Source organism: Oenanthe melanoleuca, chromosome 10, assembly GCF_029582105.1.
Source record: "Oenanthe melanoleuca isolate GR-GAL-2019-014 chromosome 10, OMel1.0, whole genome shotgun sequence".
Lineage (NCBI taxonomy): Eukaryota > Metazoa > Chordata > Aves > Passeriformes > Muscicapidae > Oenanthe > Oenanthe melanoleuca.
In genome coordinates, this window is record NC_079344.1 from 14,922,826 (window position 1) to 14,938,693 (window position 15,868).

At 49.4% G+C, this 15,868-nt stretch overlaps 1 protein-coding gene and 1 long non-coding RNA gene across 2 annotated transcripts in view; one reads left to right on the plus strand and one right to left on the minus strand.

Annotated features, from left to right (window-relative positions):
* The window catches only part of CHSY1 (chondroitin sulfate synthase 1), a 73,288-nt gene extending 60,949 nt beyond the window's left edge, over positions 1 to 12,339 (minus strand). The window contains exons 1-2 of the mRNA XM_056499611.1: positions 11,757 to 12,339; positions 2,826 to 3,321 (exon numbers count right to left, since the gene is read on the minus strand). Of these exons, the coding sequence (XP_056355586.1) occupies positions 2,826 to 3,321; positions 11,757 to 12,028 (768 nt within the window). The 5' untranslated portion in view covers positions 12,029 to 12,339. The remainder of the gene's footprint in view (positions 1 to 2,825; positions 3,322 to 11,756) is intronic.
* On the plus strand, positions 10,810 to 14,132 carry LOC130257268 (uncharacterized). The gene is made up of 2 exons (XR_008841297.1): positions 10,810 to 11,785; positions 13,093 to 14,132. It is a non-coding gene; the product is annotated as an uncharacterized LOC130257268 (long non-coding RNA).
* The last annotated feature ends 1,736 nt before the right edge of the window (positions 14,133 to 15,868 follow it).

The window sequence follows — 15,868 nt, forward strand, 5'->3', positions numbered from 1 at the left end:
TGTGTCAAATAATTCTGTGTCAAATAACAGCCCCAAGCCTGGTCACAGGAGCTTAAAATCCACTGTGGGCTGCAAAGTGCTCCCAAAGCAGCAGCCTGGGTGGGTCAGAACTCCCCAGAGCCCAGAGCTGCAGTTGTCCTCAAACCCTGCAAGTGCTGCTGCTTTTCTGGGCTGAGATGACACAGGAAGTCCAAAGAATGGTGGTGTCAATTCCTCTTCAGTGTCTGCTGAAAAGCTCCTGGCGGCAGGAAGAGTGTGAACAAACCCTCCCAAGTCTTGAAACGGGCAATAACTGATGCCACTCTAATGAAGTGGTGTGAGAGGCACTGCAGAGAGCAGCAGAATGACAGAAACACAGGAAAGGGGAAAAAAAGGGGTTTTGAGACAGACTGCTGTGAGCAGAAAAGCCACACAGAGCCTGGCGATGCATTCAGGCACACCACCAGGGCCAGGGAAGATGAGCAGCACAGTAAAGACATTGTGGGATGCTAAAATCAGAGAAAGGGGGCAGTGACAGTCGTGGAGATGAGTAAAACGATTCTGGGCAGGGAGCCCACCACAAGAACAGTGCAGGGAAAAGCCACCCGTGGTGAGGACCAGCAAGGCACTCCATGCCCTGGAGATGCTGAGAAGGAAACCCAGCGAGCTGGGGGGTGACTGCAGAGACCTGAGCTTGTCACTTATGCTGCCACTTGAGCCTCTCCAGAATAGGAAGTGCAGGCTGCAAAGGGGAAGTTTGAGGTTTGGGATTTCTAAGGCCAACACTGCTCTGTCTGCTGAGCCTTGTGCTGTTACAGCTTTTCTTCCGACAAGAACTGTGAAGGATGTGGTGGCTGTGTCCCAGCACAGCAGCCACAGATAAACTTTTTCTCCATCAGAAGCTCAGTGAAACATATTTTGCAATTCACTTACAGTGGCCTGTTACTTGATGTTCATGAACATACAAGACATGGAAAATGTCGCTTTTACACCAAGCCTTCCTAACACAGCTGTTGTGACAGCTGTGTTTTTTCACACAGCTATTGCTTTATCTGAAATAAAATACCAGGCACATTTCATCTGGGCAATGAGAGGACCAGATCAAAAAAGATGACAGGTATTTAAATTGAAAGCCACAAGTAAATGAGAGTGGACCTACTCCTTGCAGAAGCTGTGTGCTTTCGTCATTGAAACCCTCCTACTCTCCCAAACAGCTGAGCCTTAACATCCCACACTCACAGCTTACTTCTGAACACCCAACAGTTTATACACTTCACAGAAGCCAATTTTAAGCAATTCATGGCACTTAGGAGAATCCAGCATTAAGGATAATAACAGAAGCTCATCAAACAAAACTGATTATGAGAAAGCCCCATCCATTTCTGTCAGACAGTAATTCCCAATGCAGTTGTGTGCTATCGTTGGCTATTTCAATCCAGCATTTGCTTATATTGAATTTAGGAGCTCTTTGCCAGTTTCAAGAGGACCAAAATGCAGACCTTCATTAACTTATCAAATGCCAGATGCTACAGGAATTTGCAGAAGTTATTTCAACTCTGAATGTCTGTAGTAAAAATTTTATGCTGCTAAAAACTGTGGAAAAAGTTACTGACTCTTTACGAATGGCTAAACCACAATGCTGGCAAGACATAAACTAGTTCCAGGTCTGAGTGCAAGGAACATGGAGAGGCACTGTTAGCCCAGAAAATCACCAGGCACAAAAGATATTAATTAAGAACTGCAGCTGGAAACCTCCTTCTCCTTCCTCAGAGGCTTCCCCATCGCTGAACTGTGAACTGAAACAAAGCAACGGCTTTTGGGGACAGAAAGTCAGTGTCAAAAGTTAAACCCAAGTCTTTGCCAGGGAAAGAGTGGCTCAGCAGCAGTATTTGTCACTGTCTGTGACCACACTGTCACTGTTACCACAGCTCCTGTCACGCAGGCAGAAGAATCCCCCTTCACCACATCTCATAAAAGGACAAAGCCGTAGTTGCGTCAGATCGTAAATGTTTGTGTACAGAGACAAACTGCTCAACCTCTCTTCTGCTTTCAACTTCTCCCATATTTCTAAGGCAGACTCACTAGCATTCGCCCTGGTGAACGTGCAGCTCAAGCCCAGCAGATATTTTCAACCAGGCAGTCTGCAAACACCCAGTCGGGGAGCCCAGCACACCCAGACAGGAGAAGTCCAAGCTCCCGACAAACAGCAGCAGGAAACTCTGCCACAAGCAGGCTCTCCAAATTTTTTCCCCCAAAACACCAAATCTGCAGGCACATCAGTGTGGGCAGACCATGAGTTTCAACAAGAGTGGTGGCTTGTCTCTGCTGACGTCAAGGATTGCTGAGCAGGCGCCTGCAGGATGGAGCTGCCAGCGAGTGCCCGGAGCAGCAACAGACTTGGGCTGCCAGGAGGCAGCTCAGCATGCAGGGCTACAGTGCCAGCCACCATGAGACATCTCCAGTTTGGGGAAAACTGTCACTGTCAGGGCAAACATCTGTCAGCTCCACACATTTCAACTGCAGCAAGAAACACGGTAATTGTATCATCCATTTTCCATGCTGACACCATGACGTACTCAGCTAAAGAAGATAAAAGAAGCTTGGACAGCCAGGACTGCAGGCACCCGAGGCCATTTTGATTTAAGCTTATTCCCTTTCTATCTAAATAAAAATATCTGTTACGAATAACGAACGTTCCTCCATTTCCCTCCTTACTGCCGCATTTCCACGTTTTTGTAGTGTTTGCAAGGGAACAAAAACCGTCTGGTTGGACGGCGATGCTGCAGAGGAGGTGAGGACTGGGGACAGCCCTCCCACCAAGACAGCTGCCCCTCCCCGGCGCTCACCTCGTAGGACCAGACGCACTGCACGCCCGCGAAGCGGCGCACGCAGCGCCCCACCTCCACGTCCTCGTGCGTGGTGTACATCTCCCGCAGGCACTCGCCGATGTGCGGCACCATCCTGCGCAGCACTTCCCGGCTCATGATCACCCCCGGCCCCCCCATGCAGAAGTTCTCGCCCGGCTCCAGCGCCAGCTTCCCCATCTCCTCCGTGGTGCCCAGGCCCGTCTGCCCCAGGAAGAGCGGCTCGCTGCTGTTCAGGCTCCTCAGGAAGTTCTCCAGTTTGTCCCCTTTGATGTAAACGTCGTCGTCGGCCCTCATGAACCATTCGTATTTGTCCAAGTAGTGGTCATGCATGTATTTGAGCATCATGAAGGATTTCTTCTGGGGTGGGTAGGAGTCGTCCACACCTGGGAGCGGCACGATGGGGATGGGGATGGAGGTGTCCGAGCCCTCGCTGGAGAAGAATTCGACCTTGCCAGGAATGGTTTTGGACCATGTTCTAGATTGAAAAAGACAAGAAGGAATAATTAAATATGCAAACCAAGGCAGGCAGAGAGTGCTACCATAGACTACAGCTCACCTGCTTTGCAAATTTTCTTTTTTTAACACCTTGAAAGGTTGTTTTTTTACCACACAAATGAGGACATTCACATGGCACACGCAGCAATTGGTACAACACACACAAAATTCTGATATGACAAGCATCTGAGTACCATTCTTGCACTGCTGCATGTTAGAAAAATAATTCAATAGCAGCAGTTCACTAGTGGGAAGCAGGATTGCTTAAGCATACTCAGTTGTGCACTAACAGCTATTGATCATAAAATAAGGAGGAGAACAGGCCAACAATTCACATATGACTGAATATACTGCTCCCAAAGCTTCCCTGCAGATTATTCAGCCACCTTCCATTCCCTCTAAGCCTCCCCAAAAGCTCAAATGTGCACTCAGAAATACAGACTTCCAGAGAATAAATTCACATGAACTTTCAAGGAAACAGCATCCCTTGGGAAACCAACCAAACAGCAACTTCTCCAGATGGTGTGTGGAGAAGCAAAGCACAGAGCATGGAGCAGAAATAACCTCAAGCAGCTTTGTCCATACCAGCAAAGTTCTAAGAGATGCCTGTAAAATTCCTAATTCCCACAATAACATGGTGCTACACCTGCACCTCCAGCAGCTTTCCAGACACTTCAGTGCAGGTTTTAGTGGAGAGGAGCAGCACAGAAGAGGAGCCTCTCCTGTGCAGAGCAGCACAGCGACATCTGCTCCACACCTTCCGTGCTCCTCTGACAAATCCAACCCATCTGCGTGGGCAAACTGGGTCACTGATAGTGCAGGAAGAGCTGTGGGATGATTCCTCAAGGCAGAGCACAGCCTCCCCCAGGGAGGATTTTCAGTCACGTAACTGCTACAGCCTTGCCCTCAAAAATTATTAGTTTTGAGCTTGCAGTACTGTTTTCTGAGATTCTATCTGGGATAAGAGAAGAGATCACATACCCCTCACAGAAAAATATTTTAGTTGTTAAACCAACAGGTTTTGCTGCTTTTTATATACAATGAAAATACTTTACAATTTTATTTGGCGACTATACTCAGAATATAACCTAAAGCTGATGTGAAAACATTCTCAAGGTAAAGGACACAGCATTCCCTCAATGCATCACTGTCACTCTGACCAGATGCCTCCCAGCACAGGCTTCTTGCCAATACCTGAGCAGGTTTTGGGCAGCACAGACCATCTGAAATTTGCAATCTCCAGAATTAGCTATTATATAAAGCCTGAATGTAAAAACACTTCAGGAGAATTATTCCTTAAGTTCCACTAGAAAATGCAGAGGTATTTAATGAGACTACCTAAACATCAACTTTGACACCTTAACAGTTTCTCACTAATTCCACTGTGTGTAATGAATATCACCCAATTACTTTAAAAGCTTTGTCTTCTGGATTTCTCACTGCCATGGGTAGTGTTTCATAGTAAAAGTTTAGAGCTGACTTTCCCAGAAGAGCACAGAGTAAAGCAAATGGAAACATTCCCACTGACTTCACAATGGAGGTGATGAGGCCTTTAATCATCAGCAGTGCAATTAATGCACAGCACTACTGGTTATAAATCATATCCTGTTAGAGCACTGAGAACTGCCCTTTTAAAAGGAGACATGGTCATATCCTGAACTTTCACTAACTAGTAAGGAAGTTCTGCTGTTTATTTTCTGACACCCACACTCCATGTACAAATCATCCACAGCTCTTCCCATATCAACTCCCAGTCTAAGCTTAAAAGACTCTTCTTCACTAAAGATGCATTTAAATTTTAGTGTCACAGAAAGACAGGACAGAAGGAGTTACTGAGAAATGCAGCTCATCTCATCCACTGAGACACAGCTTTGGGTGGACCCAGGACACTTTGCAGACAACCACCAGGTTGAAGTTATAAGCTAAAGTCTTATGGAAATTTCTGTCTATTTACTTTTTTATTAAAAAACAAACAATATATTTTCAGACTTGCTCTTTATATCCTGAAAGATCTGCCTTTATCATGACTATAATATATGGACAACACAGGATGTCTCCTATCACTCCAAGCTTTATCTCCTTTCTGTTGATTCCCACTTTAAATTTACTCCCTGCTCTCCAAACAGCTACCCTCACCTTGAGAACCACTAATTACTGCCAAGAAAAGATCTCCCATTTAACAGAAAGAGAACACAATGAATGCACATCCATAAACCCTGGCATGCTTAATTCCCACTCTTCTTATTGCACTAAAGCCCTCATCTCAAATCCAGTTTGAGCCCATTCCATGAGAGCCATATTTAGGTTTCACATTAGACCAAGGGTAAAACAGAGATGTTCCTGCATGTGAGAGGAGCAGAGTGGGGACAGAAAGACTGTGCCCTACCAATATCCACAGCCCAAGGATCTGTGTGTGACCTGGGACAGCATCACAATGTCACTCCAGCCTTGAGATCTCCTGTCACCCACACTGTGAACCAGCCCAGCCTGACTGAGCCTTTGTGCACCTCCTGCAACAACACAATCTCTAGGATGAGACAACTCAACGTGTTATTTGTGACTGTGGCTTTGAGAGAAACACTCCCCCACGGAAAAACAGCCCAAGTGTCTGTGTCAGGAGGAGCAGGGCTGGGACAGTGCAGCCACCACGGGCTGCTCCTCACGTTGAAGCCACAGCTCACTGTGGCCCTTCCTGGGGACACAGCACAGGGAAAACAGTTTGCTCAGGAAACTGCTGTTGCACTCAGCCTAGGAAGCCAAACCACAGGGGGTGAGATGAACTGTAAGTTGGTTTTTCTGACCCCAGTTATCAGCAGAACTAACGACTGATAACTGCAGGGATGAATTCTGATCAAAGCTGCTTTTAACTTTTTTATCCAATGTTGCAAATAATCAGACCTGACTCCATCAACAGTAATTCTGTAGTTTAGTATATAAAATCTGCATTTCTTGCCAGTCCTCCCACCTCCACTGTAGTTTACTCTGTCTGCTCTCAGGTTATGGGCAGCAACCTGACCCTTCAGCTCCTGAGCACAGAGCTCTTGTCTAAACACCTCCCCACCTCTGTGGCCCCACCAACACCTCCTTCTACCAGCTGACATCACTTTCCTGGTCAAAGTTTATCCAATATAAGACCTACAGGCTGTATCTGCAAAAGACCTGTATGTTTGATAATAAAAAAACCCAATAAATATATTTTAATTGCAATTTGACACCCTCTTTCTTCCCCACCACCCTGTCTCCCTGAGCTGTTTAAAGGACACGTTGACACAAAATTTCTGCCACCACACTCCTGTATCTGCACCTGCAGAGACCACCTGGGCTGCAGTCAAAGCCATTTTGACTCTGTCCAGAGTGAAATATCAGCTTTTGAATACAACTGATACTGTACTGAACTGGTCATTTAAAAACCCTGACAGATCCCAACCTTATCTCCCCCGTGTAATCTGAATCTGCTGCTTAAGCAGGAGGATGTGCATCAATCAGGACAGCAAGGCTCTCCATTACCCTCCCCAGGAGGTAAAAACCCTGCACGATGCTGTGTGACCTGTTTTTTCTCAGTGCACAGGGCACAGAACTCCACAAACCAGAAGGCTGTGTTGACAAGGAAATCAAAGTGAAAATTAAACAAACACAAACAAAATGAGTAATGCTTCCTCAGAAAAAAAAAAAGCTCTAAGCAGAGAACACGAGTCCAGCAATGCTCCAGTATTGCTGGCTACCAAATCAATTTTACCATCCCTCCCTCACCCAGCTTTGCACACTGGATTTCCTACGTGTATCCTAGGCTAAGCAAGTCACAAGCAAACTGGGTGAAAAGATTTTATCCCAGCTGGCTCCCAGGTACTCATGAAATACAGAAAACCTTGGGCACACCAAGAGTGCTAAAAAAACCCCAGTATTTTCTAAAAAGTGACCACAACTGTAGTCATGAAATGTTGTCAGAAGTTATTTCTTCATTTAAAAAGAAGCTTAACAGCACAGCTTGCAGCAGGAGCAGCACAGATCTGGAATGCTTTATCCTCAGTTTCCAGTATTTATAATTTATTTGTATTATCTTGCTTATCAGCTCTGCAGACTCGGCAGAAGTACAGCCAGTGGCGTTATGCAGACAGTGCTCCCTTTGTAAAGACCCAATCTGAGGACTATGACAAAAAACTGTTTTTGGCTTTTGTCTGCAGCTCAGGAAGTTCTCTCAGAGGAGATCAGAGAAATCATCTAAAGTTTGAGAAATAGTCATCTTGTGTAATTACGCTGAAGAAAACCATTATTTGTGAAGAACTCAGCAAGATAACAGACATAAAAGACTGATGAATTCAGTCTTGAATTCAGCTAAATTCCATGTTGAATTCGGGCTAGTTTGGCATAACTGTTCTTCAAGGTCCCATTCTCTTTTAATTTTTTTGCAGGATTGTTTTAATGGAGAACCCAAGCAGCTTCCACAGCTCTTTGAGTCCTTTGAGCTAAACTCCTCCAATTTTAAGTGATGCTGGTTTTCTGTCCATGCATATCCATCCACCTTCTTGTGGACAGAGGGACAGAAATGGATCCATCACCCACAGGCACACAGACAGTCAGTGGGGCAGGCTAAGATCAAAGCCCAAATGTCTCAGAGTTTGGGGCCATATTTGGGTTATTCTGAGGGGTGTAGGTGACTTTGTTTTACTTAACCCCCTCTGTATCAATGACAGCTGCTCTATGTGTTTCTTTCATAGCATTCCTTAAACATCCTCTCAAATTTTAGGTTACTGGTCAGAAATCCCAAGTACATTATGTTTCTGCTGGAGGGTACCTGAGCAGGACAGCGAGTTCTCACTGCTGCAGTTCTGTGGTGTGATTCACACACGAAGTAAAACACGTACTGTGCTGGCACGACATCCCAGTCACTTCACAGGGCCCCTCCCAAGGGGCAGGAGCTCCACAACCCATCACATCCCCTCACCAGCAACCAGAACTTGGGCCAAACCACCCAGGAGATGCAGATCTGAATTCAGGAGCAGCACAACAACAGGCTTAGCCAGATAACACACAGTGCCCCACACCCCAAATCCTCCCGGCTGCCTTTCACTTGAGCACTCAGGTATTTGGTTTCCTGTAAGCCACCACCAACAGAGGCAGAAATGGAGCCTCTGAGGGGCATGCATCCCTCTGCCACAGCCCCGGGCATCACCCACGGTGCTCGTGGCACCCTGTCGGGGCCGTGGGGACTGTCCCAACCCCAGCAGTGCTGCGGCCGTGCTCCTGCAGAGCTGCTGCCAAAGCCCAGCCGCTGACACCTCGCCATCAACTGCATTCACACCCCTCTCCTGCCACGTTTCCCAGGAAATCTAGTTGCTACGCAAACGGAAAAAAAAAAAAAAATAGGGTTAACTGCCTTATATTTCTGCTCCTGAGACAGCAGACTTAAATCTTCTGGGAGACTGCTTATTCCCATCCTCTCCTTCCTGCAGCTCTTTTAGGACAACTCCCCTCAACTGCAAAACCATTAGCACATATTGTTGCACTTTCCCTGAACCCCAGGCATCCCTTTAACCCCTTCCTGCCCAGCTCTTTTCCTGACTTTTCCTTGTCCTTCCAAGCGACACCGTGGCTCCTGCTGCTGCTCTTCACCCCCTGGAAGGGAAGCTCTTCTAACCTGGCTGTCAGATGCAATCACTGCTGAGGCTGCAAATCCGCCCTCTCAAAACCTGTGGATCTGAAGCTTATTCTCTGCCTCACCGACTACAAAAGCACGACTGTTACAAAGAGCCGGCGGCTCCCGAAAATCCAGCGGGCCTGGTTTGCCTTGCAGTGGTCATTTTGCTCATGATTGATGTTCAGGAAGTGGATTGCTTCCCCTCTTGTTAGACCCTATCTGGATTCACAGCAGCCAGGATCAGCAAATGCTTTCCGCTCCTTTTAGCTGGCTCTGTAAATGGCCTTTGAGCCACAGCAATTTGGAGGTATTCAGCCTCTGAATCCCTAATTCCTTTCAGCGTGGTATCAAGGCTCTGCACACGCTGCCACCCCGGGAATGCCTTGCTAGCAGCTTCCCATTTCACTGGCTGTGCCAGCGATTCAGCTCACCAGGATGCTTTGTCAATGTAGTAATCCCAGCAATTGTCTGCTTGAGTACTTCATGGCAATCAAAAGCCATTTAAGATTTCAGGTTTGTCTTCCTCTTCCCCCCTCCCCATCTTTCCCTAAGGATGTCTTCCTGTCACCAGGACATTAGCTCATTTCTTTCACAAACGGAGGTGAGAAAAACGCATTTAGCCCTACTAAGAGTCTCTTTATCCATCTCTTCCAAGAGCAAACATCATCTCTAGAGGTTAAACCAAAATAGCAGTGTAGTGAAAAGCGATGCTCAGATCTCCATCTAAGGGCTGAAGGAGCCCGATTCCATTAGCTGAATATGTTAAGTTGCATCTTTAGCCATTGTTTTGTGTGAGCAGATGTTGCAGATCTTGTTTTCTAAACCCAGCTCTGCCACAGCACGAGACTGTTCAGCAAGCACAGGCAAAACCAGGGACAAGAATCCTTCCCACACCAGCAAAGTGAATTCCTCCCCAAAGAACACTCTGGACAACACAGTGATAAATTTCCCTTTTCCGAATTCTTTATGTGAAATCTGATGGATGCTAGGCAAACTATCCTGCCATAAAACCTCATAAGTGATGTCTCAACACGACTCCAGCCTCTGTATGTAAATCTAAATTAGACAGCCCGTGAGATTTGCAATCCAAAATGCTCCATCCCACATGGTGAAGGAGAACATAACCCTGAAGAAACAGATTCCTTCACCCATTTCAAAGCATTAATCATGCGCTCTCTGTAACTTAATTACAGGTCTACTGCTGGAAGAAGGAATTAAGTTTCCATTAAAACCATCTCTGGTGGACAATATGCCTCAGATTGCCCAAAAAGAGCAATTTTACTGCATTTGATGCTGATATAAAGACAGATTTCCTGAAACCAGAGCTGGGCTGGGAAGGATGGTATGACGGTCCACCACACACAGTTTTGCCATCCTGCTCTTACTGGCCAATAGGGCCGAGTACTTTTCAGCCGGGGCAGGCAAGACATGAAGAGGGGCTTGTTATAGCACAAGACTAAAGGGGATGTTCTATTAAAGATCTGCCCCAGAGCCCCTGGCTGCTCCTCCGAGAGTGCTGGCCCAGCCAGAGCTGGGGTACACCCGAGCTGGTATTTTAGCTCTTAACTCTTTCCGATTTCCCGAGCAGGCTGCCCATGCAGCCTCCAGCACTGCCTGCTGGCGCACACACCGGAGCAATGAGCACATCCCAGCACATCCCAGCATATTCCAGCAGAGCAGAGAGTTTCACCAAAGCCACAGACACACCTCCCACAGAAGAGATAATTGTCCTGATGCTGCCGAGGCTTTTGACAGAATTCCCGTTCACTCGCGGCACCCACGGCCATACCCAGCTGCACCTGGGGACCAGTGAGCAGCGCACAGGGCAAAGCACCAAGGCTGTTCCTGCTCCAAAATCAGGTGTGCTCAGTAACAAACACACGGCTCGGAGACCCTGGCTCCTGCATTAGCTCAGCCAGTCCGAAGCACGGAGCGTTTCCCCCAGGCTGACTCTCCTCATCCCGTTCCACCACCTGGTCCAGCCTCAGCAGCGGCTGAGAGCCGAGCTGGGTTTGACTCTTTGTTCCCAGATGCCTTTTCTGGGTCTCACTCCCAAGCACACACTTTCGGCTTGGCACAGTGGTCTTTGCTTCCCTATCCAGGGAATTACAGCGGTCCCCAAACTTTATTTCTGTTACCGTCAGGCTGTCAGCTCGCTCCACCAGCAGCAGCCAAGGACCGCACCAGCGTGGCGCAGCTGCGCCCAGGGCAGAGGCACCGAGGGACGCGCTTTGATGCCCGTGTCCCCGCCGGTGACCGACACTCAGTGTCCCCTCGCATCGCCGGGGCTGCCTGACCCTAGGGCAAGGTCACCGGGGCCACCTGCCCGGTGGAACCGGGCTGAGCCAGACCGTGCGGGAGCGGCAGCGCGGCTCGCTCGGCCCCGCTGGTGCCAGCCGAGCTGCCCGGGCAGCGGAGCAGCGCCCGGGGCACCGCTCCCGGCTGAACGCGCCCCGAGGCTCGGTCGCACCTGCCTCGGGGAAGGGCGAGCGGTCCCCGGGGCCGGCAGGCACATCCCGGCTGCAAGGGCATCCCGGGCAGCGCGGTTTTACCCCGGGGCGACCGGCCCGAGTCCAGCTGAATGGGACGGAACCGAGCCAAGCCCAGCTCGGCTGAATGGGATCGAAGCGAGCCAAGCCCAGCTCAACTGAACGTGACCGAACCGAGCTGAGACGAGTCGAGCCAACCAGAACCGACCCCCAGCCCATCCCAGACCCCAGCCCGACGCAGCCCAGCGCAGCCCCGTCCCCGCCGGGCGCCGCCCGCCCCCCGCCGCTCACCGGTGCGCGGCCACGGCGCGGCTCCGCAGGTACTTCTGCGCCGTCATGACCCCCACGAAGAGGAAGCTCTGTGCCGGCGGGCCGGGGCGGCGCGGCGGGGCGGCGGCGGCGGCGGCGGGCGGCGGGCGGCAGCCCTGCGGGCGGGCTCGGTGGGGCCGCGCCGCCGCCGCCAGCTCGGAGGCGCGGGGCAGGACGAGGCGCGATGCGAGCACGAAGCCCAGCACCAGCCCCAGCAGGACGCTGAGCCAGGCGCGGCGGCCGCGGCCCGCCATGCCCGCCCGGCCCGCTGCTCACAGCGCCGCCGCCGCCGCCAGCCGCGCCGAGGCGCCCAGCGCCGCCATGGGGGAAGGGGCAGGGACGGGAAGCGGAGGGAGGGGAGCGGGGGGCCGCCCGCCTCCCCGGCCCTGCCCCTCGGCACAGGCGCCGTGTGCGGCCCCGCCGCGCTGCCCCTGGCCCCGCCCGGTCGCGGCGGAGCCGCCGCCGAGCAGCCCCCGGTGCGGCCCCGGCCCAGCTCGGGGCTCCGGGACACGGCCCCGGGCAGGGGGCACCGAGAGCCGCGCTGGGAGCCCGAGACGTCTGCCAGCTCCCCGAGCACCACCCTGCAGCCGCACCGCCCGGCTCTGGAAGCGTTCCAGGCCAGGTTGGACGGGCTGGGAGCAGCCTGGGCTGTGGGAAGGATGGAGTGAGATGAGCCTGAAGAGCCCTCCGAGCCCAACCGGCCGGTGGTTCTGTGACAGGGACCGGCACCTTAGCCAAGCATTCCACACAGGGATAGGGAACCCGGCCCAGCATCCCACAGTGGGACCGCAGAACTGGGACACCTGAACCTCAGCCCTCCTGTCCAGATCGAGAGGGGCGGGAGGCCAAGAGCGGATGCTCGGCTCTGGGGACAGGGACTGAGACCCTGGACATAACCCCAGGAGAGGCATCCCAGCAGCCTGCACCCAGACCCCATGGCAGAACCTTGGCTCAGGGGCCGGAACTGGGAGCCCAGCCCTTCAGACTAGGACGCGAGGGCACTGGGACAGATCCCGGATAGGCACCAGGTCGGGTTCCTGCTGCCCAAGCCCCGGCTCTGCCCCACGGCACACACGGAGACCGAGGGCATGCCGGCAATGAGCAGCAGCCTCTGTTCGCCTGGCGCTGCTGCATTTGTGCCGCACAAGCTGTGGTGACACGGAGCCAAGGCACAGGCACTCTCTGTTTTTTCCCACCTTGCTAATTAAACCAACCAGAAATAGGTCAGTCTGTTTCCATCCGCAGGCTATAGTGAGCGCTCAACAGATTGAAGGCTTTTTCTGTATTGTGTGAAGATTTCTTTTTCCTTTGTCCACAGAGACTCTCCACGTGCATTTCATCTACAGAGCACTTCAGCTTCAAATGCTGCAGCCACAAACCCCTCACATTTCACAGGAAAAAAACCTTCCACTCTCAACAGAAGAAACTTATCAAGTACAACCCATTGACCTCCTGCTTATCATTGTGGTTTCTTCCATTTCCTGCCCACTTCAGCCTTTCCAATTGCCAGTCTTTTCCATTTAAAATTTTATTTATATCATGATGTCATCCACAATGAGCTGGGAAGAAGAAAGTCTTGGTGTAACGGCAGCAACCTCTTGAGCAAGAACAGTTGCAAAAGAGGATGTCACACCACATTAATACCCTACAGCAATAAACTAAAGAGAGACATCCATAAGAGATTTTTTATGATCACAAGTAACTGTCTCACTTCTGGGATTGTGCAGGTAATGACACAATCTGCTTATTTAATGAGCTCAATGATATATCTTGAAAAAAAATGCTTTATTGGGGGGGGTTTATTGCTCTTGGGATGGTGCAATCCTCATACCAAGGTCACCACAGATGAACTTGTGACGTCAGGAGCGCAAACAACACAAGGAAAGTGGCACTGAGATTTATGGTATTAAACAATAAAAAAAAAATTGAATACAAATAGAAACTAGATAAGAAATGCAGTGAACAGGAAAGAATAGCAGGACATCTCCTTTTATTTGCCCACGGGCAGAACAGAGATGTATTGAGTGAGATGTGTTTGTGTGAAGAGGAAGAGAAGAATTAAATGATGAAAGAGAAAGAAAGAACAGTCCAAGCTGGAACACACACAAGGCAGGTAAAGGCAGGAAGGGCAGAAGCACCATTGCTTGGAAAAGGTCAGCTGGACTTTCCATCCCCTCCCCAGCCACCACTGTAATTCCTTTCTACTTGCCAGGGTTTGCAATGCTTCACAATTGCTTCTAACTACTGGTGCACTGATCTTTTCCACGAAGTCTGGGGTTATGCTCAGCCTGCGCAACTCTGCACACATGGATCTTTTATTGTGCTTAAAAAAGCTTATTCATTAAACTCTGCTTCTCTCCTCTCCCCACAAGCCTGAGCATCAGGTCCTGAAATACATTACATTCAAACTACAAAAAAAAGCAACGCCACTCCTTTCCAAGAGAGGCACATGTGGCAAGTCCATGAGCAGGAATGAGATTACTCTCTGCTTGCTACAAATCAGCTGTAAAAATCTCCTGATTTAAGGGAAAGCCACTGTGGCCTATGAATTACAGGAAAAGGCAGAGCTAGCTAGTTAAAAGGCAATAAAAAAAGAGAAAGGTTGGGGCTGGGGCTGAGGAGCTGTCAGTTGGCTTCTTCCCACAAAGAAAAGAAGTTAGTCATCAGAACTGAGAACTCCATGCGAGTTCAGCACACATGGAAATGATGAAGCAGAGCAGCACATTCCCCTGATGGATCTCCTCACCCTGAGCTCTCCTGGGCATGTTCCCACCTCGCTGCACTTCCAGAGCAATTATGGTCCTGGAGTTCAGCACGTGCAGGGGTGGTCAGAGAATGCTTGGGAAGGGGCAGGAGAAGGAAGGGGAGCTTTCCTAGTGCCAGGATTTGACCTGGAGAGAGGCAGGGAGATCTCACCCCTGGCTGTAAGGCTGAGATGTCCAGCTGTGAACAGGGGCTACCACCTGGGAACGCTGCAATCTCACACAACTCCCACAGCACATCCAAATGCCTCCCTTTATGTCATTTACTGTGCCAAACTCACATTCCAAAGTGCTAGGCAGGCACATGCCCCTTTTACTGCTTCTGCACCCTCCCCTGTTCTTGCATAGAGCAGCTGCTGGGAAAAAAAAGGGAAAAAATCAGATTTAGGGAAAAGCATGGCTTAGTTCTTCCAGTGGAATTATAACACTGTTACCTGCCTAGAGAGTATTTTTAATCTGGACGGCAGCAAAAGGTCATACTGCATAATCACATTTAAGTGCCATTCCCTATTAATACAGCTCTTGGTCTCAATAGCTTATTGTCACTATATATCATGGTTACTGTATCTTCAAAGACCTGATATTTTTCTTTTGTAACACTGTCTACAAGCATAAACACATTTTTATGCAGCATATTTTCAACTCCTTGAGAGATGGCTGGAGGAAGTATTCTGAGGGCTCTCCAAAATCTGCAGAGGATGTACATGGTGTGTGCTCATCTCCACACTCCCATCCCACTCCCTCCAGTGAGATTAGCACCCAGACCAGCCTGTAAGAGCCCACTTGACAGGCCCACATGGTTAGATTCATAATCAGATTAACAAAACAGTAATCCTATTTTTAAACAATGAAAAAGCCAAGTCCTTGAGCTGCCAGTGTGTATGTGTGCATACTGAATAAATGTCATCCTTTTGGAATAAAGAACCTGAATAGCAAATGAAAAAAGTTTCTTCCACATAGAAGACTTTGTCCTGTAGAGGAAAGAAAGACTGTCTTGCATTATTACCACTTCTTTTCCTCCTGATTTTGATCTCCAGTGAGCCTACTCCAATATTTGCAGGATGTGCCTTCTACAAAAAACAATTTTTACCACATTTTAAAATAATAGTTACAGAAGTGAACTACTCTCCAAATGCTCCAGAAACTTTAATTATTAATGTTCCAGTACTCAAACTTATACTTTAAAAACTGCCCAGGCACTGGAAAATGAGCATACTTCATATATTCAATGTAACAGACTCATGGTGGAAAAAATCTCACTGGGCAACCAGTAGCATTTGTCTCTGTCACAGAATTTCCAGCACCGCTGCATTTTCCCGAATGATGCGCTAA